Genomic DNA, 27,307 nt, shown 5'->3' on the forward strand with positions numbered 1-27,307 from the left:
TAAAGTTCCGTTCAGTGTGTGTGTCATTAGAAAAGTGTTTGCAGTGATTCTTATTACAAAAACTCTTGATATTTGTATTATTATGATATATCTATTTTAAAAACATAAGGAACTGTTTGTTTGATTTTATCACTTAAGCACATCATAGCAATATTTATTTAAATCATTTTAATATGGCCTAACCTGTAATTTGGCTGAATATAATCATAGACTTTCAATTCTTAATTGATATGAAGATGTTAACAGATACAAATAGTAAAGTTTAGGTATTGTCTAGCCCATCTAGAATGCACATTCTACTACAAAATGTAGCAGCTCCTACAAGGACCTCTAACATAAAGTTAAGGTGTCCTCCTTGCAGATCAGACGGATAAGAACAATGGCTCTACAAACTTTCAAGATTATGAACAATATAGCTCCTGTGTGCTTACAAAATCTGGTGAGTGTTAACAAAGTTTTCTTTCTGGTATGTAAATATTCTGGATGTTCCACAGGTAAAGTCAATCCGTTACGGTAAAAAATCTTTCAAATTTGCTGCCGCAACTTTATGGAACAGCCTTCCAAACCATTTCAGGACTGAAAATAGTTTTTCACATTTTAAAAGTCTTATTCAGTCTGGAACGGTTTGGAATGTCGCTGTTCTGCTTGCAGATAACTCTTGAACTGTTTATTTTTTATGTTGCTTTTTTTTGCTTTGGACTAGTATTGATGTATTTCTTCACGAATTTTATATATTTAAATTTTAGTTTCTGACACATATTTCCAGAAATTAGGCAATCAATGCATGTTGAAAATATGTTGTTCTTTGAAATTTCTAGATCTCGAAGCATATACTATAGTTCCAAACTTTTTTATTTGATTTTTACAAAAGTAAAATTGAGAATGGAAATGGGGAATATGTCAAAGAGACAACAACCCGACCAAAGAGCAGATAACAGCCGAAGGCCACCAATGGGTCTTTAACGCAGCGAGAAAATCCCGCACCCGGAGGTGGGCCTCAGCTGGCCCCTAAATAAAAGTTTTTACTAGTTCAGTGAAAATGGACGTCATTCCTAACTCCAAAACATATAAATAAACTAAAATAAAAAAACATTCAAGGGTAACAAAGACCAGAAGAACATAACCCGTATCATGCCAACAACTAAACAAGTAATCTATTTATTTAAATAGTTACCATATTTTTAATCTAATTTTTAAACTTTTAAATAGGTAAACCATGCTTTACTTAATTCTAAATTTGCTGCTAAATTTTTATTGCATGCTGTGTGTAAGATTCAATTTTGTATTACAGGTTGTTTATATCTTAGACTGTTTTTATGTTATGTATATGTTTTATATTCGGTCAAAAGCTCCTTAAAGCTTGTGTTGTTTATTTGACTTCTGCCGAATCAAAATATTTTTTTCTTATCTTATCTTATATTATCTTAACATTGTAGATTAATGACCGCCTAGTTTCTTAAGGTACTAACATTGTAAGTCATCGATGGTTTTCCTTATCTTAATTTTGTTGTTTTCTTAACCTGGATGCGTTTATAAAAGGCTATACCCTCACTAAAAACTAGTCAAAAAAAATGATATGACAATCGAGGGTTGCAACCATTTAAATAGCAGATTTTTAAAATCTTATCACAGGTTAGATGATCATACAGGTGAAGATTGTCATGGCATCTCCCTTCTTCTTCTTCTTCTTCTTCTTCTTCTTCTTCTTCTTCTTCTTCACCACTATTTTGGTTTCCATGTTCCCACTGCAATTAAAATTACTAGAGAAAAATTCATTATCTAATTAAAGTTATCCATTAAAAATTGTGCACCTGGTCTATTTTCTTACATCTTGCTTGAAGTAATCTGAATAATTCAGGACATCGATGTAATCGATCTCAATCTAATGGCAGCCATAACAGAGCAGTGGAATATAACGACTGACTTATTCAGGTCATGTTCGAACAAGTTTTTAGTGTCTGACTGACAAATGTGCTACTGAACTTAGTTTGAATAACTGCTGTGCCCTCTATTGGTCACACTTACTCTGGCCTTAAAACTTTTAGATTTAGACTATAGAAACCCATTCAAACATTATCGACAATTACAATTCGATCAACTAATTATCGAAAATAGAAACCCAATTAGTTAATTATCGCAATTCAAACACATTCAATCATTATCGACAAGGGGAATCCAATCAATCCATTATCGACAATATTATTATCGACATTATAAATCCGTTCAATCTATTATCGACAATAGAAATTCGATCAATCAATAATCGACAAAAGAAATACTCTGAAATCCACTATCGACACAAAAACCCGATCAATCAATTGCCGACAACATAAACCTGACCAATCAATTATTAAATTTAGAACATGATCTTGACCTTTGACCATGACCTCAGTTTCCTGATTATGGGCCAAGGAGCACATTTCAAAAGACAGTTGTTCTCTTAGACTTATTATAAACTCATCATAGATACCAAAATTAAAATTTTGTACGCCAGGCTCGTCTACAGAAGACTCATCAGTGACGCTCGAATCAATATATTTAAAATGCCAATTAAAGTACGTAGTTGAACTCTATTGAGGACCCGAAATTAGAAAAGGTAATTATGTATGAGTTATGTAGACATATCACTTGTCAAATGTTGAAAGTGAAATAGTTCCCATTAGATGCCACTGCAAAATTGAATGAAACATGATGAGGATGATACGACCAATTTGGGGGAAAAATATCCATATCTTTTACGATTACTGTGGAATAACGATAACACCGGTTCAATGGTTAAACCGTAATTACTGCATGATATCATGCGACAAAAATCTTTTCAATATGTCGCGAAACAAAAATAAATCTCAGATGGCGGGAGATTGATTGATTGATTGTTGTTTAACGCCACTTTTAGCACTAATGGCTTTTTCGTTGTGGTCATTTTTTATTGGTGGCGGAAGCTGGAGTTCCCGGACAGAAACACCGACCTTCGGCAGGAAAACTGACAATTCTAGTAAATTAAGATTGTAGTCGAGCGCACCTGCCACGTGCGGGGTTCAAACTCACAACCTCAGTATTTACAGACTAGCTCTACAGTAGTAAGACTACTTAGCCATTCCGCCATAAAGGTCCCAGATGGCAGAAAAAAAATATCTAAAAAAAATCAAAAAGTCTTTCGAAGTTCAGTATTAATTTCATTTACTGCCATTTAAGCTAATTGTGTTCATATGAGACAAGTCATTTGTCTAAACATACTTCTGGACTTGCTTGTTTTCATTGCTGTCTTTCTCCTTTTAATATAAATTATTTTTACATTACATTTTTATCATTAAATAATACATTTATATTATGGTTGGATGGTTGTTTTTTTTTTTATTTAATGCATACAAGTACTGAACCATGTTAATATTATCAGAAAAAAATGCGTTTCATGTCTTAATATTTCTTATGTTATACGTTTCATGCCTAAAGATATCCTATGTTTTACAGATAATTTTAGAATGTGTGATAAAAACAAATATTTGAAAGTTTTCTTCGCTTTTGTGCATTTATTCCTGATAAATATGCACACGACTACTTGCCAGAGTCAGCCAAATTATGAGAATATATATAACCACTATGCTGCAGCCTGTGGATTGCATTTTTGTGATGCTTCAATGATAACATTGTCATATTTTCAAAACAATTTAACAAATCTTGGCTCTGTTTGTCCTGCATGTCACTGTAATGATTGCATTCTTAATACAAATTGTTGTCCTGATTTTGGATTACTGCACCACAGAGAGAAATGTATGAACGATGTTATATACAATCCATACAATTTGTTATCAGATGTTTACTTTTCTGTGATAGACAAATGTCCTCCAAACACGCCTCCGAAAATTAGAAATCTTTGTGAAAAGGAAACTGATCTTATTCAAAATCTTACACTGGTACCCGTGACGAGTCAGAACAGGACAACGTATAGGAATGTTTATTGTGGTCAATGTCATGGTGAAACAGATTTAGAGTCATGGACTATAGACATATATTGTCAAAAATTTGCAGACTTTAACTTCTTATCCAGTTTCGCAGAAATAGCTGAAACAATAATGGTTAAAATGTGCACTGTACGATATGTTCAACAGAATGCCAATAACAAGGCCCTCCCGTGTAATAGAATAACTGATAATTTGATAGATAGATGCAACATGACTGGCACTTGGAGCTCATATGACTTGGATATCGATTGGGCATGCAATCACTTTCAACTTCCATTTGATAAATACAAAAGTATATTTTGTTTAATGTGTAATCCTCCGTTGCCAGATTTGTACATGGATATCATCTCTACGTGTAATGTAACTGATGATAGCACAAAAGTGCTAGAAAATGCATGTGAAATGTATCAACAAAGCAGCGTAACGTTTCCGTTCAAAAACATGTTTTGCTATCTTTGCAATAGACATGACGATAAAGATAAGTACAATGATATAAATGGGTATATAAGTATTTTATTTGAAGGTGATAGAATGGTTTATAAAATGGAACAATTGATGTTTAGGAACGATTTCTTGACGCCATATCTTTCATATCAAAGCGATAAACCAAACACCGATTTTAAACTTGGGAATAGACTAAACAGTACATACGAATTTTTCGACGATGGACGACAAGTTAATGTGGCTAATCTTATGATTCTATATTCATTATCATATGGACCAAATTTATGTGGAATTTACAATGCCGGTCCAAAAACGTTGGTACCATATTGTTCCTGTGATGAAACATGTATATCTCATCATACTTGTTGTGTCGATTTTGAATTAGATCAGCTCTTGGATTGCTCGGATGGAAACATTGTATCTGGTATATGCCGTTATACTGATGAAGGTATAAATTCATATTGTGAAAGGAGGGGTGAAGCGATGTATGATCTTCCAGTTAGTAGAACTGACACAAAAAAACACTACAAAAATATCTTTTGTGCACTTTGTGCAGACAACAAATTTAATTTCCCAATGAGATTTCCCGTAAAGCCGTTCGCGCAGGATTTGTTTCATCCATGGGACATTGAAATAACATGCGCAATATTCAATCTACTTCCGATATATTATCAGCTCTCTATGACAGACATCTTTAAATCTGCTACTAGAAGAAATTGTGATATTACATTCAAACCAGCGCGAGGAAAAGCTGCTGTGTGTGATGACAAGACAATCATGATAAAATCATGCAATGTATCGGGTACATGGTTACATCTTGATGCTGATGTGTTATGGGCTTGTGAAAAACTAAACACAACATTTATGACAAATTTCAGAGGATTTCGAAACGTATTTTGTACATTATGCAATCCGGGCGTACCACTACAGCCTATTCCACCACCAACAACAACGACTGAAACTATAAATTGGGATCCAATTACATGCATTTTGTGTATAAACAGTGATGGTGTTGTAACCACGTTTAGAGCATTATTTCAAATATCGAACGACGACGACGAAAAAGTAACTGAGTGCACTAGAGGACAGGTCTTGGATACTTTACATGTAAGTTAAACCTATATAGCTCTACCACCTGAAATTAATATTTCACTTTCGCATTGAGTAAGGACGGTTAAAAATCTACTAGATTAAGGGTAGCACCGCTTTACTACTACATTAGCTAAGTTGGTAGACTAAACGCATACTATGTCCAGGGCACCAGATTCGATCCCAGATTGATTAAGTGATACTTTTGAAAGGTACATCATGTTCAATTATTGTTAAAATAACATTTTGGAATGATTGTAGTCTTCTAAAATCGTTATTTGTCTTACATTTGGTAATGATAACTCTAATGAAAATGGGTTTTTTCTCCAAACAAATTACAAGGGATTGCAAATAAACTCATCATAGATACAAGGATTGAAAATTTGTATTTGAGTCAGATGCGCGTTTAGTCTACAAATTTTCATCAGTGACGCTTTTATAAAAAAATGTTAACAGACAAAATAAAGTACGAAGTTGAAGAGCACTGTGGAACAAAAATTCCTAAAAGTTTTGCCAAAAACAGCTAAGGTAAAGTTATATTAAAGAATAATCAGACAAATTGACAAATCAAAAATGCTTTTCGTTTATTGTTTTCTACATAAATCAGGCCGTTAGTTTTCTCGTTTGAATTGTTCTGCATTTGTAATATTGATGCCTTTTATAGCTTACTATGCGATATGGGTTTTGCTCATTGTTGACGGCAGTACGGTAATTGTAAAATTCTACGTCATTTTGTCTGGGCTAGAGAGTTGTCTCATTGGCAATCATAACTCTTATTCTTATATTTTTGCACATTTTCACTTTATAAATTAAACACCTCAAATGTTGTTTGGATATGGCTAATACTACTTTTTCAGAACACAATTTTTGTGAACTAAAATATTACGTTAAACAACGCTCAATCTTTGAATATATATTCCTGTCAAGTGAATACAGAAACGTATTCAATTGTTAATTTTTTGTACGTCATGTATTTATTTTCGTGTCTTTCAGAATAAATGCAGAGATGTAACGTGTTCTCCCGGATATATACTGCTAAATTCAACTTGCGAACCAATACTACCCGTGACTAAAAATCTCGGTATTTGCTACCTATCCGTTTGGACTTTGTATCTAAAATAAATCCAGTCTCAATTGATTCCTTTTTACAGAGAATGGAAACAGCAATAGAAAAATATTTGAAAAGATACCTTAAACTAAACAGAGACCTACATTTTATATCTGCTGACCTAATCACAAATTCTACTTGTATCATAAATGAAACGGTAGGAATGGAGATATTGGCAAGTATTGAAGTGTTCATTGACGAGATTGTTTCAAGGAAAGACATTGAAAGGAAGTTAGCCAATATCAGTGGTGAGTTGGTTAATGTCACTGGATACGATAATATAAACCTATAAGTAAAATTTGATCTGTAAGGCTTAAAGATGTGACATGGGCTTACGGGTTTAATTCTGTAAGTGGAAACAAATATGAAAAATGGTAATCATTTCGTCGTAAGATTCATTGTATTTGAAAATGAATGACTTGTAAATAATTACTCAATAAAATTTTTCTTTGCTCATTTGAAAATAATTTCTTAAATTCCTGAAAAACTTGAATTCTTTCAATGGTGTTACCGTGCATCAAAGTGTACCTTTATAAAGGGACAGAAACAATACACACTGTCAGTGAATAAACTCTTCATAGATACCAGGATTGCAATTGTGAACGCCAGACGCGCGTTTCGTCTACAAAAGACTCATCAGTGACGCTCGAATCAAAAAAGTTAAAGAGGCAAAATAAAAGACGAAGTTATAGACTATTGAAGACTATAAAATTCCGAAAAGTTTTGCCAAATACAGAAAATGAACTTATCGTTCAGTCGTTTATATTGTTTTTATGTAACGCCACAGCTGTCTTATGCGGAATTCTTATATTACGTTATGTTGTTTTATTATTACTTGATGATATGTTGTCTTTACATAATGATGTTTTGATATAACTCAATATGGCATAGTAATTACTTAATGATATCTCGATATTTCACGATATGGTTTCGTATTGACTTGATATAGTTTTATCATTACTTGATATGGTTTTGTCATTAATCAATGTGGCTTTGTCATTAGTCGATGTGGTTTCACCATTATTTAATGTGGTTGTTTCATTAGGCAATGTGGTTTTAACATTACTTGATGTGTATGTGACTTAACGTAATGTAGTTGTTTCATTACATGATGTGGTTTTGTTGTTAGGTAATGATGATTTGCCAATTCTTTATATGGTTTTAACATTACGTAATGATGTTTTAAAAATTGACGATTTGACACTACATGATGTGTTTGTTTCAGTATTTGATGTGGTCCTTTCATTCTTTGATGTGGTTATCACATTACGTGGTGGTGGTAAAACCATGTGACCATTTCGGAAAAACTAGTTCTATTTTTAGATCATAGATTTCCATGTTTTATGTGCCTTGGATGAGTGTGGCCATCCATCGAGTTAGAGTTTAATTTAAAGTTTCGAATTAAACTTAGAGTTTAGATTAAAGTTTCGAATTAAACTTAGAGTTTGGATTAAAGTTTCGAATTAAACTTTGAAGTAAGTCTTCGATTTAAGTTATAATTCAAGCCATTATTAGAATAACAGTTCTAGTAGCATTGAGTTTAGGGTTCAATTTCTAGATCAAGTTGAGTTAAAGGTAGCGTTCGAGTTACAATAATGAATTCGACTTCAACTTTGAATTTGAGGAGCCTTTTGGGGTAGAGTTTGAGTTAGAGTCGAATATGAGTTTCGTTAAGATTAAGATTTCGAGTCAAAATTGTAGTTATCTAATATGAGTTCCTCATGGTATTTAAATGTTTCTATCGAATATCAAGAGCTTTTGCTCGGGCTTCCGAAAAGAGGGCTGAGGGGTATTTGTACAAAACATAAACAATGTTACAGCATACAAAACACAACATATAAATTGAAATAAAGTTGGATGTGTAATGATTGCCAATGAGATTACTATCTACTTAAGTTTAAATGTCACAGTAATTGATGTAAGCAAGCATAGGCAACCATACAGCCTTCAACGCACCGTATAGTAAAAAAAAGTCTACAAAGGCCACCACGTGAAAATGTGAAACAATTCAAATTTATAACAAAACAATCTACGAAAAACAAATTTGACACACATGAAACAATGACAACCATTGAACCACAGGTTCTTCAAGTTTCTTGGGCAGGCACATACAGAAAGTGCACGTGGCGGAGTTTGACATGTATGTGAGCGCTAAACCATAACCTAAACTCGGACTGTAATGTAGCAGCACAACATAAGAAAATGTAAAAAAAAAATTCCAATAGGCTTAAATCAATAGATCGGTATTACTGGGTAATATAAATCCATTGGTGATGTTCTCGCGTGCTCCAGAAGGTTAAGCAGATTCTGCTCAACGTGTGGTAGCCGTCGTGTTATTCGTTAAAGTATAAACCCAGTGATCTGGTTTTATTTGGTAGTTCCCGTTCGAGGAAAAGAGGACGGGGTTGTGGTACGAAAACTGGAACATATCCGTCGTCACTTGTGAAACAGATATTCCAAAAAGTCTGTTGTTTCAATTAGTGCGATATATATCAGAGTATGCAATTTATAATAATAACAGATTGATATTCGTATATGTTCAAATAATCATACACGCTAAAAAAAATAAAAGAATTCATATTTTATAGAATTGATGTTTGTCGCTTATTCCGATCCCCCCATTTCCCTGTAACTTTAGTGTGAGTTGATTTAAAGTGTTTCATTGCCGACAATAAAGTACAAGTCTTTTGATGTTTGTGTTGAACCTGGGACATTAATATAGCGGCAGTGAGACACAACAAACCTATATTTCGTTGTGGTAGTGGCGTCGGCGTCTTCATCATTTAGATTGTCCGGTTTCTCGTTTGAATTGTTTTTGCATTTTTCATTTCGGGACCTTTTATAGCATACTATGTGGTATGGGTTTTGCTCATTGTTGAAGACTATACAGTCAAATATAGTTGTTTAAAACTTCTATGTCATGTGGTAAATATTTGGTTGAGAGTTGTCTCATTGGCAATCATACCACATTTTCTTATTTCTATATAGGTTTTTTTTTTGCATTAAATATTACCGAATTAGACTGTTTTGGTATGATAAATTTGAAAAACTCAATTGATTAGTATAAAAGTTATTCTTCAAGATCAAGATAAAGCATCTACAGAAAAACATTTCTTTTTTTTTTATTTTGTGTTTACCGATAAATGTACAAATAAATGTACAGTCAACATTACACGTTTACACTGACAGCAGCAATATTAGGCGAGACGAGAATTCCGTGGAATCTTTCACGAATTATAATATATACTGCTTCCATTTGAGAACTAAGAAAGAAAAAAAACCGGCAGGACCAAATTGTTTAGGGATATCCCCCGTATGGCCGAAAGACTGTAAATTGTTTAGTACTTTTTTCTTATTTTTGTCTGCCGTTCCCCTTTTTCATACCGAATAACTCTGAACAACAAGTCGAACTTTAATTTGAAATTGAAATCAATGGATGGCGAAACTCATTCAAAGGACATTAAACAAACGACATAGTGAAATCGGTTTAAAGTTGAACTAGTTTTTCCGAAATGGTCCGTAATGTGATAACCACATCAAAGATTGAAAGGACCACATCAAATACTGAAACAAACACATCATGTAGTGTCAAATCGTCAAATTTTAAAACATCATTACGTAATGTTAAAACCATATAAAGAATTGGCAAATCATCACTTCGAAACAACAAAACCACATCATGAAATGAAACAACTACATTACGTTAAGTCACATACACATCGAGTAATGTTAAAACCACGTTGCCTAATGAAACAACCACATTAAATAATGGTGAAACCACATCGACTAATGACAAAGCCACATTGATTAATGACAAAACCATATCAAGTAATTATAAAACTATATCAAGTCAATACGAAAAGTAAAGTAAAGACAACATATCATCAAGTAATAATAAAACAACATAACGTAATATAAGAGTTCCGCATAAGACAGCTGTGGCGTTCCATATGTTATGAATGTAGTCTATTTTTTGTTTTTCCTTTTGGTATTAACATTACTTCAATGTCAGTTTTATTTGATTAGAATTATAATGTGTATCTAGGTATATGTCATAAGTTATTCGTATGACATGGCTCTTAAGTTTTCAACACTATGTGTCCGTAGTGCACCATGACCCGCGCGCACTATTGTATTTTTATGGGTTTTTTTTAATACTCAATTTTTGCTCAGTACCCTTATTTTGATTATCAAACAGTTTACGTTATAATGAAGATGTATATTAAGTTTCAAGTTGGGGTGACCCTAAACTACCTTATACCAAAACTTTAACCTACCATTAGCCAAACCTTTAACCTACCATTAGCCAAAACTTATCCTTAATCAAAACTTCAATCTACCCTTAACCAAAACTTTAACCTAATAGGGGATGGACGGACGTGCGCACAAACCGGAACCATATGCCCTTTAATATCGTAGGCGGGGCAGATATTATTAAAAGAGAGCATAATTGTAACGTTTAAAGATTTTGTCCCTCATATTATTCTCTAATTACTCAGTAAGGGTATAGTATTAACTCTTGTTTCACCCTAAGTACTAGGGGTGGCCAAATCATCAACAAAGTCGCTAAAATTAATCATGCTCCTTGATAATTGCGAAGTAATGTTTAATAAATTTTGTACTAAAAGAGAATTCCGAAATAGAATCAAGCAACTTTTGAAGCAAGGTTGTCGGGTCTCCGAACTTTCCCGAAGTCCTGCATTGATTGCCGAGTTTATGAGCTTCGGTCCTTGCTTGGAAGTTGAGAATCAAGATGTGTCTGTTATTCACTTGAATAATTTGACAACCAGTCAGACGAATAGCTAATGCGTCGAAAAAAACAAAGAAGTAATCTTCTTGCGATTAAGATAAACAAATTTGCAGAAAAACCAAAAACTAAATACAGATAAATTGGTCGCACATGCCATTGAATATTGTTTAAGGAGATCATATCCTTGTTTGTTTCCCTTTCCTAGCTACTCGCCAAGTATATTTAAGTAGAAACTGGCATTTTGTTTGGATGCCTGGTTTTATCGTTTCAGAATTAATATTCCAAAAATATATGTCACTGGATGTTCATTCATTTCCCCAATTTTACAAAGGTTTCTGTGATTGATTGTACCTCAAATATTTGTTCCTGGACCTTACGCAATCAACAACCATTCAATTAATCAATCTTTTTCCTGTCTGTTGGGAATGGAAGAATAACTTCACAATTAGTTTTTAAAAAAATGTTTCCTTTTTATCACGTTTAACTCCTCTGAAACTACGCATCCTATAGAAATTTGCATCTAATCATCTCAAGAATTTTCGGGGAGGAAAAACACATTAATCGTTCTGTAAACCGCAATGTTAATCCCCGACAACAATGCATTTACATGAACATGTATCTGAAGTACAAATCCTACTGACATCTGCTGCAAGTGAACTTTTTTCCTGAAAATAAGAGAGAGTAAACACGCCATTATTTGATTGACATATTTAATTAATGAAAATCACAGTCAAGTTTAATTGGTCAGCATTTAACCTTTGTATGTGTCGTTGTCCATTACTATTACAAATCATATATAGCCACGCATACTCATTAACATATTTGAATTAAATACGTTTTTTCGTATATATATATATAACTTTATGTTTCTTCAGACTAGTGTTAATGACAGATTTTTTTTTAGAGAATAATTTATAGACACCCTGTCTATTGTTGAAAGGGGCCTCGGTGGCCAAGTGGTCTGAGTTGTCGAACTACTGTATCACTAGCCTGTCAACACTGAGGTTGTGAATTTTGAATCCTGCACGTGGCAGGTGCTTTTGATTCCAATCTTAATTGAATAGGATTGTCAGTTTTCGTACCGAAGGTCGGTGGTTGTCTACCCACTCCGGCTTCCTCAACCAATAAAAACTGACCGCCACGAAATTGCACAATAGTGCTGAAAGTGGCGTTAAACACCAGTCAATCAATCAATCAATAAATGACGACTTCAGTGTGTACACTAAAGAGATTTATCCTGCTCAACTGACTTTAAATAAAGCTAATTCTAACAATGAACACTGCCCTTTCCTGTATCTTGATATCTATATCTTTAACGAGAAGCTTAATAATAAATTTTACGATAAAAGAGATGATTTTTCAGTTCCTATTGTTAATTATCCATTTTTAGATGGTGACGTTCCCTTGGCACCATCTTATGGTGTTTATATATCTCAACTTTTTCGATTCGCTCGTGTATGTAACAACGTATTTGATATTAAAGTGGCATTGGCTACGAGATATAAAAAAAAAATTAAAAAATATTTTTTTTTTTAATCATTTATGAAAGTAAAATAGTGTAATAACAATAATTCGCTTTTAGTAGCCAGTTTGGTTCAATTTTGTCAAACTAAGCTAAGAAACATCGCTGATGAATTATTCACTTGCAAGTGAATAATTCGACGTCATTGAATACGTATACATGTGACCTTCAATTTAACCGCAAAGCTGGAGATGGGTTACTATAAAAAAAGAAGATGTGGTATGATTGCCAATGAGACAACTCTTCACGCATGTATTCAGCTATTAAAAGGAAAAGAATGTCAACATTGAAAGTGAAACAAGGATGAACCATTTGGTTGACTGATACGATCCACAAAAAAAATCATTCTTACACAGGTAAAAACGATGATAAACATACTTTTTAACCTACGATATGAAATCAAACTCACCTAGAAAAATCCAATTGCACGTGGTCGCTATCTATTGATATCTATATTTATGTTTATATCGTGTTATATGACCGTCGGCAGTCTTCCGATGTCATCTCGATGATTAAATAGATGACGTCTAGACAAAAATACACACGAAATGCTGATACAAATTATCGAGTCCATACATTGTTAATTGTTTATTTTATCCTTTTTAATTTGAATATAAGTTTTAGTATGTTATAAATCAAATATGAGAATTCGATTCAAATAGGTGAACATGAGTTTGACAGCTAATGCCCCTTTAACGAAAGAAATCTCTGTATTACTGAAAAATTATTACACCAGGGTTTTCGATATCACAAACTTGTCAAAACATTTACTAAATTTTATCAGCGGTAAAAGGACATCATTCGTAAATATCAATGAACGTGCAGACATCTTATACGTTCAGGTATTTCACATCCCATCTTTTATGGTAATATTCTATACAAAGCACAAAAATATCGTCATTCATCTCAAAAGCTAACCAAACCTTTAAACAGACTTATTCAGAAGGGATATTGCTACGATACCGTTGTCAGGTCATTACAGATGGCATTTTTTAAAATTAATATTGATTCACTCATAGGGTCTTTGCATCGGAAATAAACACATTTATTCTAAAATCAGTTGTTGGCATGATACGGGTTATGTTCTTCTCGTATATTTTATGATGGTATGATACTAAACCCCTACTGGGAGGGATTGTGCTTGATTTTCATCGGACTTCTTTTAATCTGAGTTTTACTGTGCGTATTGCTGTGTGTTTGTTTATTCCACATTGGCTAGATGTATAGGGGAGGGTTGAGATCTCACAAAACATGTTTAACCTCGCCACATTTTTGCGCCTGTCCCAAGTCAGGAACCTCTGGCCTTTGCTAGTCTTGTGTGTTTTTTTAATATTTGGTGCATTATATGTTTCGGAGCTTAAAGTGACGTCCATTTTCGCTGAACTAGTATTCATTATTGTTTAGGGGCCAACTGATTCCCGCCTCCGGGTGCGGAATTTTCTCGCTATGTTGAAGACCCATTGGTGGTCTTTGGTTGTTTTCTGCTCTTTGGTCGGGTTGTTGACTCTTTGACACATTCTGCATTTCCATTCTCAATTTCAATCAATTATCTATTGTTGAAGAAGGTGCGTTTATCTTGGAAAATATTTTGGCTTTTTTATGTTGTTAGGTTGCGTCTCAAACTTTCTACATGTTCTCTTCATGATTCTGAGGTAAAAACTATTTTAGATAAAATAAGTAAACTGCTTTAAAAACTTCTTATGTAGATATATTATTATGTTATATGAGTGTTTATATATATATATGTCATAGTAGTGTCAGTTGTTGTGTAAAACCTGTTTGTACTTTTATTTCAAACTTTCACATTAGGTTATCTACTAGAGTAGGAGAATTTTTCTGGTTATGCCCACAAAAGACCACAATGCATTCATTATCAATAATTTTGACTTAGTGCAGTGTTAAATAACACTACAGGTGCATCTAGTGGGACAGGAACTCGGGTTTACCCTTCCTTATATTGTGAAGTAGCCTTTTTTCTCTTTTATCTTTCTTGCCATAGCGTTATATGTCCGCTTTAACCTGTTGCTATTTTGCTTTTTTTATCTTATCTTTTAAACTAACCGTACGATTCTGTAACTGTTTTAACAAGGTTTTAACCATTGATACCATCAGCTTACAATCCAACATGTTGGTGTAGGTCTTACTGAATGGCGTCGGAGTGCAAGTCATTAGCTGTAATTTTTAAAGAAGATCATTAGGTATAGCGTGTCCCAAATGATAGAAAATTGCCATTTGCAAGATTTTCTATATTTTTTCTTAATCCTTATAGTTTATTTTAGTAAGTAAGGCCTTGTTGGTTTGGATGACAGGGATATTCAGCACGTTTTTAAGCTAAACTTGCCGAGGAAATACCCATCAATGGCAATAGGTCACGTGGGTCTTTAGGGTCAATTTTATCTAAGAACAACAAAATAACATGTTATGGAACTTTAAAAAAAATCATACTAATCTCTGTTATCTTAAAGAAGGAATATAAACAAATTTTTTCTAAGTCTCATATTTATACGTAATTAATCCCGTTGATTATAAAACGCATTATAAATGTACATTTCAAAATACATTAAAACATTAATTTTAAATAGAGACTTATATTTGAAAGTAATAGTTTTATATCTTTATTTCAGAGAGCATCCGGGATTGTTTTTAATCCTTAATTTTCTTTTATAACATATAAAAATAAGAAGATGTAGTATGGTTTCCAATGTGACAACTCTCAACTATAGACAAAATGACGTAAAAGCTATTAACTATAGTCGTAAGGCCTTCAACAATGAACAAACCCATACCGCATAGCAAGTAATAAAATGCTCCGAAATGACAAATGTGAAACAATTCAAACGAAAAAAAAAAAACAACGGTCTGATTTATATACAAAACAATAACCGAAAAACAAAAATGACGAAAGCAACCAACGTACGACATCAACTAAATAGCAAGCACCCGGCTTGATACAGGCACATATTAAATGTCACGGAAGGGGTTAAACATGTTTGTGAGCGATCAACTATCCCCATAACCAAAGACTGATGTAACAGCACAGCATAAGAACAAACTGTAAAAAACTAATGTCTCATCAGATTAGGACGAAGCACAAACACAACTAACATAGATACATACCTAAAATTCTGATTTAGGGACTTATCATTTTTTATCTGGGAGGGGGGGGGGCTGGTCAAGATGCAGGGGGGATCAAGTTTTTTTCTGTATGTGGACAAGGGGGGTTCAATTTTTTTTATAAATTCAAAGTGGGGGATCAATATTTTTTGCACTTGGAAATAAGTAGTTCACATACTTCAAGAGACAAAATGTCAAGAAGAACATTACAGCAGTCAAATTGAAATATATTTTAACACCATTCATATACAATTAAGTAAGACATCACAAGACTTTGGTGATGTAGGAAGCTGCCATTTTGTGTCATTTTGTCCTATATAAAATGCATAATCCGAATAATTCAGTTGTTATATTTCACTCACGTCGATCACTAAATTAACAAGCATTATTGCCAATGTATCTTTTTGTTTTCATTACAAGAGCCCTTTGGGTCCATTTATACCTCTCACTCCCTTAAAATTTGTACTTTTTAGGCTAATCAATCAAAAATTTGAGGTTACTATCACACATTTATGAATGAACTGTGACAATAAATGAGTAATTGAAATGTTCAAGCTGAAAGCATGAACTATCCATATACAAGTTTAGCGACTCAATGGAGGTTACAATAAGGCCATACGTAAAACTTAAGTTTAAGCAGCGTTCAAGAGAGGGACTTATAAATAATGTGTTGTTACTGTTTCAAAAAGTTTACTTTTCAATGTATATTTTTTACAGAGTTACTCAGAATCAAGTTTTCTTTAATAGCCCAATATAGGAAATTAGAAAACAAAGTCAGAAAAAGCTACTCAAAGCACTGGCTTGCTCTACCTACTAATATTCATGGAAGAGGCCTCATGGAAGAGCCCTATTTCAAGGCAATTTTCCCTCAAATAAGTTTTGGGACTCAATCCACTGAGAATATTTCATTTTCAATATTTCCTTGAAATAACATGATAAGTGATTTGCATGTTAAAATTTTGGCATGTTTAATAGAGGGGGGATCACATTTTTTAAATGTTTTTACAGGGGGGGATCAAATAAAAATAGTGAAATATTATGGGGGGATCAAGAAATTTTGTATGTATGATTTCAAAATGACCAGCCCCTCCTCCCAGGTAAAAAATGATAAGTCCCTTAATAAGGCGAAGTATACGTAATTAACTACTCCACCGAATTTTTTTAAATTTCGCATATTCTCCTTGTAAAAATACATCAGAAAAAAAAAAGAAAAAAAGGGGGTAACCGTTTTCGTTTCTGAGATACGAGCTTTTTGAAATTAACAGTATGATACGCCAGAAATACAAAGGATACATAGGGAAAATCATAAAAATCGGCAGATATTTTTACATAATCAAGATTTTCTTTTTTGTTGATCCACAGAATTTTTTAAAAAATTGATATACGATTCAAAAATGAACGACCAATCCATTGGTGCAAAGAAAGTCCTTAGCAACCGTGCTAGTTTTCAAGCTATATCCTGTGGAAGTTTGATTTTTAACGAAAAAAATTGAAAATATTCGGCGACGTTATTGTTGTCTACAGTAACGTCGCCACAACTTCTACGCTATATAACGCTATTATACTGTACACTGTCGTAACAAAATCGTGAGTGTGTATCGCCCGTTTTCCTAATTATTGCAAATGTTAAAGCGTAAATAAATGATAAGGAAATAAACTGACTAATTTTCAAGGACAATTTTTACCGCCAAAAAAAAAATGCAAATTGGCAAACACATGTAAATGTTCTGCAAGTGAATGAAAGTTACTGTAGGCTTTAACTCCATCTTTTCTAAATAAGACGGGTTTCCGCACCTTTTTTGTAATGCTAGTATTGTCCTAATTTTTATGAATCAAATATCGAGTATGAATATGTCCCGGTTATCACAGCGTTGGCAGAATGGTTCTACAAATGTTCTATACATATTTAAGTAATCATGCCGGTTATAATATTGGGATCGCGTATACACGTCTTTTTTAATCTTATTTCTGTATGTTTGAATTTAAAAAAGTAAACCTAATTTTCTGAATCTTTTCATCCTCACCATTTCCGGTGCTATTCGATGTATTTCGCGCAATATAGTCTAAATCAAAACCCATTTTATTTGTTTGGTTCACACACATGCACGTGACACACGTTTTACAAAATTTCCTGTATCGATCGCTTTCCCTTTTCTTTAACTAAACCAGAGACATATATACACATGTGTATATATGTCTCTGACTAAACGACAAAGCATGATATAATGTTTGCTGGCTAAATGAAGTTTCAGTAACAAAGGAAAATATTTTGTGTAGCATTATTTGTTAAATATCCACATTCATGGCTTCCTAAAAATCTGAGCAAAAAATAAGAAAACTGCATCTGTATATTATATTGAGAATTGTTATGGCTGTAAAAGAAGAACCCGCATATGAATTTTAACAAAATAGAACAGATCGGAGTGTTTGGTATAACTTCCCGTAGCACATATTTTATGCAAATTCAAGACAAAAACATACACTTAATATGATACTTTAAGATCGACGTATACCTAGTGGTGCATTTACTACAGGATCATTATGACTTGTTATGCCATAGCATTGTGTATATTGTAATGCTATAAATGTACCGGTGTAGTGCTATAAGAAATAAATGTACCGGTGTAGTGCTATTAGAAATAAATGTACCGGTGTAGTGCTATAAGAATGTATCAAGGGCGATGTTATGAGAATGTATCCAGTATGATGCTAAAAAAAGTTACCTAGTGTCATTTTATAATAACGTACCTAATGTAAAGCAAGGAGACTAGCTGTTCATAGTGTAATGTTATACGAGTTTACCTAGTGTAGTGTCATACGAATGGTGCCTGTATATAATGCAAATGAATTGGTTTTTTTTATTGATATATAATATAAAAATAAGGAGATGTGGTATGATTGCAAATAAGACAACTATCCACCAAAATGCAGTTGATGTAAGTATTTATTATAGGCATCTATACGGCCTTCAATAATGTGAAAAGCACATACCGTATAGTCGGCTATACAAGGTCTCGACATGAAAAATGTGACACAATTCAAACGAGAAAACCAATGCCTTATCTATAACAAATCATTTTACAAAAAACAAATATGACAGACATGCATGAACCAACGACAACTACTGAACCACATGCAGGCTCCTGAATGCTTGTAAAATTTTGAACTAGGTGATAGAATAGAGCTGACCGTGCGAGATCCTCATGGATAATCGAGGTCGTTAAACATCCCTTGTAGTAGATTAGAATATGGTAGCATTTCTGCAAAGATTGCAGTTACAAGTGTCACATTATTTTCTTGACCACCCCCTTATTACCTTATACGATCTTATACTCTATTCAGTCATAATCTTTAATTGAGATTTGAGAAGAAACATTTTGCTTAAAAATTGCATTCACTACTTCTGAATGATAACACAAAAGCACAATAAAAGAAAACAAATTCCGCTATCCTTTGAAATTAGAATTTGATAAAGAAAAAAATAACATGTTCTATTTTTATCATACATGTGTAGTTTCAGTTTCAACCATAGTTCTATATTTAGATTTTACTTTCCCAAAAAATTGCGGACGGAATAGAAGACACTCCGTTTATTTTCGGCTCCTGTGGAAAAAGTTGAAAACGGAGAGTTTTCACGAATTCTGAGATAAATGTTAGAATGGTCAAGTCTTAGTTTCTGTGTAATGTTTTGTGCATATGATGGGTTTTGTTCTTCGACTTGTAAATGTGGCGCTATTGCCGTATTGGTCGATTACCCCCATTGGCCTTGGTATCTTCTTACTTTTTATATAAATATATAAATCATGCATAAAAAACGAACATGCCAACGTCTGTAATATAATTATTCGTAACCTACAATTTTACGCTACTGTGTGTATTTCATTAAAAACTACGGTTTATCAAAACAAAAATTGTGGGGGTCAATTCTGGTTGATTTTTATCAATTTAGAACGAATAGAAGCAGAAATGTCACTGGTTTATTTGTTTATGTAATAGCTGACTTTTAGGCTTCAAATAAAACTCTAGGCTTTGCTAGGGTTCAGGATATTTATTTATCGGTAACGTAAACACCCTGTAACTACAATGATAAAGTTATAAGAATTTTACAGAACAATTACTACTACTGGAAATGTTTAACGACCTTGACTGGCTGTTCAGCCCTTTCACGGGTCGGTGAAACAATCATTCAGTAATACACATAATAAGTATGATATTCTTTCATTACATTTAATAGATATAAGAAGATGTGGTATGAGTGCCAATGAGACAACTCTCCATCCAAGTCAAAATTTATAAAAGTAAACCATTATAGGTCACAGTACGGTCTTCAACACGGAGCCTTGGGTCACACCGAACAGTCAGCTATAAAGGGCCCCAAAAAAATAAATGGGGTAAAACCATTCAAACGGGAAAACCAACGGTCTAATCTATATAAAGAAAAATGGTGATATACAATACATTGCGCTTCAAAAATACACTTAAGTTGTGAACATAATGAGAACAAATATTATGTTCAATCATCAAATCATAGTATTAATGTATTTGCATGTAATATTCAAATGTTCAAATTAACACTTTTGATATATTAAGCGAATATTAAAAGCATCCTAAAACAAGGGAAATAACTCTATACCAAAACTATGTGTTTAACATACTTCGTAGTTAATTCAACCTATTTAAACAACATACATTATAATTCTAATAACATATTACTAATCCTTACCAACTTGTGGAGCAAAGTAGTTACTGTTATGGCACAAACCATTTCAAGCGTTCATACTGGTAAATCATACAGTGAATTTCTATACAACAGCTTACAAATTCTGTAAACCAAAATTACAATGTTAAATAACGGATTTTGATGAAACCGTATTTAAACATAGACATAATTATAAAACATACATTATAAATAATGTTCTTTTGTATAAAATAAAACATAACTCGGCCAATACTTTAAATAATTATGTACAGAAACGTAGTTTTCTATCTAGTACAACTTTGTTTATGTTTTCTATCTATAATCAATCAACAAAGTTATCGTGTACGGACTAATTCACACAAGTAATACACGGTAGTATTTAAAATCTACTCATAACAAAGTCTTATCGAATACACCTCAAAGTATCAATCGGAATGTGTGTACTTTCTAAACTGATTTACATATATCTCTAACGAATGACTTCCAGTAATTTATACTATTTAATAATTTAAATATTAATTCACAAGATCTGTGCCCTGAAAAAGTTATGAAAACCATTATTAGTTTACTTAACCCACAAAATATTGATGATACAAAAAATATATGCCATTACATACAAGTATGCTTTGAATCTTTGTAATTTTATTCATTTAACCTTGATTTGATATTTTGTCATACATAATATATATTTATCTATCTGATGTAATATCATGTTAATTAATGTGGGGGAAGACATCATTATACTTTGTATTGATTTTCCTGATTTAATAAAAACTTGAAACTTGATAATAAAATAGGTGTATAATATATGCATTCTATGTAGCAATAAAACTTTTCTAAATTTTGATTACATTGAAACGTTTCCATGCATTATTGACGTATTGTTGAATATTCATGATTATTTGGATTTCAAGTTATCTGATTGGTTGGTTTGACGTTTTAGCGCTAAGTGGTGAGTTTCTTTGACGGTTTGGGTTAGAAGGACTAATGGATTCGAAATGGACAGACGTTTATGTCCAGTAGCCATTGAAGTTATTGAGAATTTATATTGAATAGTCAGAATTGTATTGAAATGACAGACTTGACATTTTGACAATTTGTAAAGCTGTTGTATAGAAATTCACTGTATGATTTACCAGTATGAACGCTAGAAATAGTTTGTGCCATAACAGTAACAACCTTGCTCCACAAGTTGGGTGTTTTACGTTACTGATAAATAAATATCCTGAACCCTAGCAAAGCGACTTGAGTTTTATCTGAAGCCCAAAAGTCAGCTATTAAACTAAGTTAATTTGGTTATAATTTTGTTGCTAGGCGTTTTCACTTTCTGTTGACATAATCACGAGTTGTATTTTGAACAGATATATCATGTTAAGGAGGGGTATTTGCGAAAAATACCAGTCGAGAGAATGTTAAATTTCGCGAGCCGTAAGGCGAGGGAAATTCATTCTCAAGACTGGTATTTTTCGTAAATACCCCTCAAGAACATGCTATATCTGTTTAATTACACCGAATGTTAACGTACAAAACGCATTGATGATCGTGACATTACAAGCGTCCAGTCGGATAGAGTATTTTTTGGCAAATACCACGGCAGAGAGGGTAAAAAAGGCATATCCTTTTTGCATATACCCCGGCGCTGTTTAAAAATGAACGATATTCATTTGATAAAAGCAAATTGGTGAAAAATACACTGGCTATCAAACAATCAAAACCCAGGATTCTTACATAAGGTGTAATTATGTAGTCAATTTGTACCCACTTCTGCGTGTATAAAACAAATACAGTGGTATCTATATAGAGTCAGGCATACTTGTTTGGATTCGTAATAGACCGCACGAAGTCATTTCTCTTTCGTGTGCCCAGTTTTCCTTTCTTGGAGTAAGGGAGATAACTCGCGTAACTAACGACGCACGTTTTTTATCCCGAATTCCGCTATAAAGGCGTGTAATTACGTTACTGCCAATTAAAGAAAATAAAAAAAATAAGATTTGGTATGATTTTCAATGAGACAACTAGTCAACTACCCACTTGGTCTAAATGACGTGAATGTACTCAACTATAGATCTTCAACAATGAGCAAAACCCATAACATAAGTCCATCAAAAGTATTTTAACACAAATGATATATGAAAAAACGTAAATAAAACTTGAAGCTTGAACGACTTGGTCCGTTAAGAGAAAATCAGAAATGATTAAAGAAATGTTTATTGAACAATAATATCTAAACATGGTTTTATATAATAAGTTAAAACATTGGGCAATATCGCATTTGCTAAAGCAAAACATGAGCTAATTGTCTTAAGGTTGAAATATCATTCCATTTATTGAAAAAGTGTAGCCTTACATAATATAATCTGACGAAAAGCCAGTGTGACAATTCACTATCAGATGTATCAACCGAGTGAAGGTATTTGAGGTAAAACAGTTTTTGCAGTGTTCAATGAGATTTTTTTAATTATCTTTCGTAAGAAACACTCGAATATGAAAATAAGAAGATGTGGTATGATTGCCAATGAGACAACTCTCCACAAGAGACCAAATTACATAGAAGTTAACAACTCGAAGCCTTTTCTTACGACAGAAGATTCGGGGTAACAACAGGAGACTTATCTAACCAAAACTGATCCTCAAAATAGTAAAGGTGAGCTTTGTTTGAGTGAGTTGTAACACTTTCTTCTAAAATTGCAAAGAGTTATCATATTAGATTTTATCAATTTGTATTTAACGTGTTCAGTGCCAAAACATTGACTACTGGATTAATGGTAATCTAAGTGTCTTACAGTTCAAATACAGTTTTGATTTTTTCTAATGAGCATTTGTGAATAACACTAAATACCCAATGATATATATAGGATTTCCAAAGTGTGGGAAAATATATAAATAGCCAAAGAAGTCAAAGAATATCAAAACCTTCTAACATTAACTTTACATGAGTAAGTAACACTTGTTACCTAGCTCGCAATAATATACCCTCTCCCCTCCCCCTTCTACTGCGAAAAAAAGAAAAGTAAAAAAAATACCAAATTACCCGACTTCTATATAGTTACCGACAATCAGCTTTATATATGGGCAATGTTGCAAAGCGTTTTGTGTTCGTACCGGCCGACAAAGCAGCCAAAAATGTGGTGGTGGTATGACGTAAATACTACACGGAAGTCCTTAAGAATGAAATTATACATTCAACTACATTCAAGGCCGTAAGCTCCACAGAAAGTCATAAAGTAAATAATCATGTCACAACCACAGCTCAGCTTAAGGCCTCTTCTGAACATTTGAAGGTCCTCACTATTTATTGGTTACCTAAACAACACAAAAAAAACCCGTAAAATATCGTTTCATCTCGGCCTCTTGTAAGTGTTCTTCTACTAGAATTTCCGAGTGCTTTTGACGAGTTCCTTAACTACTATCAAAGAACTGATCATTAATTTGTGTTATAAAACATATGAAAATAGTGGAATTAACCATTTTTGGAGTGTAAAAAAATCTTTGGATGTTTTAGAAAAATTACGTGCTTTTAATGGTCCCTTTGATTCGGTTGACAGTTTTGACTTTTCCACTCTTTACACTACACTTCCACACAATCATATCAAACAAACGTTTTCCTATTTAATTAAATGGTCGTTCGATAAATCTAATTGCCAATTTATTTGCTGCAACTCATATAAAGCCTTTTTCTCAAACGAGAAAGGTAAATATGCTAGATCGGAAAGCTTAATACTAAAATATATGATAAAAGAGATGATTTTTCATTTCCTATCGTTAATTATCCATTTTTAGATGGTGACGTTCCCTTGTCACCATCTTACGGTGTTTATATATCTCAACTTGTACGATTCGCTCGTGTATGTAACAATGTTTTAGATTTTAACGAGAGAAATTTATGTATTACTGAAAAATTATTACACCAGGGTTTTCGATATCACAAACTAGTCAAAACATTTACTAAATTTTATCATCGGTATAAGGACATCATTCGTAAATATAGCTCAACATGCAGACTTCTTATACGTTCAGGTATTTCACATCCATTTTTTTATGGAAATATTCTTTATAAAGCACAAAAATGTCAGTATTCACCTCTGAAACTAACAAAACCTTTAAATAGACTTATTAAGAAGGGATATAGTTACGATACTGTTGTCAGGTCATTAAAGATTGCATATTTTGGCGTTAATATTGATTCACTTATAGGGTCTTTGCATCGGCACTAAACACATTTATTTAAAAACCAGTTGTTGGCATGACACGGGTTATGTTCTTCTCATATATGTTATGATGGTATGATACTAAAGCCCTAACGGGAAGGATTGTGCCTGATATTCATATGATGTAGACATAATCTTTCAATCAGTTTAATTGAAGTCTGGAGCTGGCATGTCAGTTAACTGCTAGTAGTCTGTTGTTATTTATGTATTATTGTCATTTTGTTTATTTTCTTTGGTTACATCTTCTGACATCAGACTCGGACTTCTCTTGAACTGAATTTTAATGTGCGTATTGTTATGCGTTTACTTTTCTACATTGGCTAGAGGTATAGGGGGAGGGTTGAGATCTCATAAACATGTTTAACCCCGCCGCATTTTTGCGCCTGTCCCAAGTCAGGAGCCTCTAGCCTTTGTTAGTCTTGTATTATTTTTAATTTTAGTTTCTTGTGTACAATTTGGAGTTTAGTATGGCGTTCATTATCACTGAACTAGTATATATATTTGTTTAGGGGCCAGCTGAAGGACGCCTCCGGGTGCGGGAATTTCTCGCTGCATTGAAGACCTGTTGGTGGCCTTCTGCCGTTGTCTGTTCTGTGGTCGGTTTGTTGTCTCTTTGACACATTCCCCATTTCCATTCTCAATTTTAGATATACACTTACTGGAGGTGTGATGAGATGATTACAGTCATAAATTTTCCCCTTGACAACATTTCTGTACGTTTCGGCAATAAAGTTTATCGACAGATTGTAGATATTCCTATGGGCACCAATTGTGCCCCTTTAATAGCAGACTTGTTCCTGTACTGTTATGAATCACAGTTTATGGCCAAACTCAGTAAAGACCCGTCTAAATTCCATTTAATTGATAAATTTAACAACTCTTACCGTTATCTTGATGATATATTTTCGTTAAATAATCAAGAATTCTCTAAATATACTGCCGAAATTTATCCACAGCAACTTACTTTAAATAAATCAAATATTAACAGCAATAAATGTCCTTTCCTAGTTTTAGATATTTCAGTTTTACACCAGAAAGTCTACACAAAAATTTACGACAAAAGGTACGATTTTTCTTTCCCTATTGTTGATTTTCCTTTTTTGGACGGTGATGTTCCTCTGGCACCATCTTACGCTGTTTATATATCACAACTCGTTCGTTATGCCCGTGTCTGTAGTGACGTTTTGGATATCAATCAGCGTAATCTATGTATTACTGGTAAATGATTAAGTCAGGGATTTCGTTACCACAAATTACGTAAAACCTTTACTAAATTCTTCCATAGATACAAAGATTTGGATTTGCAAGTTTGGCTGTACCTGTGAAAAACTTATTTCAGGCGTGATAGCACATCCTAAATTTTACGGTGGTGTTGTTTACCGAGCCCGGAAATTTATATTCGATCCGGGTAAACTTATCAATCCTTTAAATAAACTTATTCTAAAAGGTTACCAATTCAACACTGTAATTAGATCTTAGAATATTGTTTTTATTGGTATAAATATTGATTTTGTTATCAGTTAATTAAAATCATACTAATAGTTTTGTTATACAAATATGCACTTTAACGGTACTACAATCTGTCGATCCTTTATTTTGGCATTGATACAAGGTCATGTTTTTCTCTGACTGTTAATTGACGTCCTTACAACTAAATCCATTGGATGTTGGATGTGTACTGATTGATATTTTAGTCTTAGATACATGTTTTTTTTATTAGTTGTTATTGGCTTTGAACTATAGCTGTCAGTAACTGCGAGTACTCTCAGACCTGTACTTAGTGTCCTTTTTGTTGTAAGGGATGAGGGATGGATAAATACCCTGCCACGTCCGGTATGTGTCTATGTTTGAGGTTTTTCTACTCTGTATCAATCTGATGAGTTCAGCCTTTTTCAACTGTTACACCACTGTCCCAGGTTAGGGGAGGGTTGAGCGCTGATATCATGTTTAACCCCGCCACATTCTGTATGTGTCTGTCCCAAGCCAGGAGCCTATAGTTCAGTGGTTGTCGATTTTCTCAATTGAATTGTTTCATATTTTTCATGTCGGAGCCTTTTATAGCCGACTATATGGGGTTTTCTCATTGTTGAAGGCGTACGGTTGCCTATAATTGCTTACATCCACTTTATTTGAACTTTGGTGGATAGTTGTCTCATTGGCAATCATACCTCACCTCCTTATTTTTATATTTAGCATGAGTAAATTGACAATGTTTTATATGGTTTTCATCTGATTTCATTTTTTTTTCAACCTTAGAATTTGATAGATATTCTTTTGCTCAATATGAAAATACATATGTGAAGAAAAATGCATAAAATATTTTGATCTTTAAGATATTTATCGGATTAAGTTAGTGCTACCGACTCTCATTGACTTAAAAACTGACTGAAATCTCAATAAAAAGTAACTGG

General features: G+C 33.2%; 1 protein-coding gene across 1 annotated transcript; it reads left to right on the forward strand.

The window, feature by feature from the left end:
- Positions 1–3,478: 3,478 nt before the first annotated feature.
- LOC127702859 (uncharacterized) lies at positions 3,479–5,522 on the forward strand. The gene has a single exon (XM_052207163.1). It carries the CDS (start codon positions 3,483–3,485, stop codon positions 5,520–5,522), a length of 2,040 nt encoding a protein of 679 aa, XP_052063123.1. The 5' UTR covers positions 3,479–3,482.
- The last annotated feature ends 21,785 nt before the right edge of the window (positions 5,523–27,307 follow it).

The sequence above is a fragment of the Mytilus californianus genome, unplaced genomic scaffold, assembly GCF_021869535.1.
Source record: "Mytilus californianus isolate M0D057914Y unplaced genomic scaffold, xbMytCali1.0.p SCAF_5, whole genome shotgun sequence".
NCBI lineage: Eukaryota > Metazoa > Mollusca > Bivalvia > Mytilida > Mytilidae > Mytilus > Mytilus californianus.

Bases quoted from the DNA above. Each gene is read 5' to 3' on its own strand.
- LOC127702859 (XM_052207163.1), top strand. From the start codon at position 3,483: ATGTGTGATAAAAACAAATATTTGAAAGTTTTCTTCGCTTTTGTGCAT.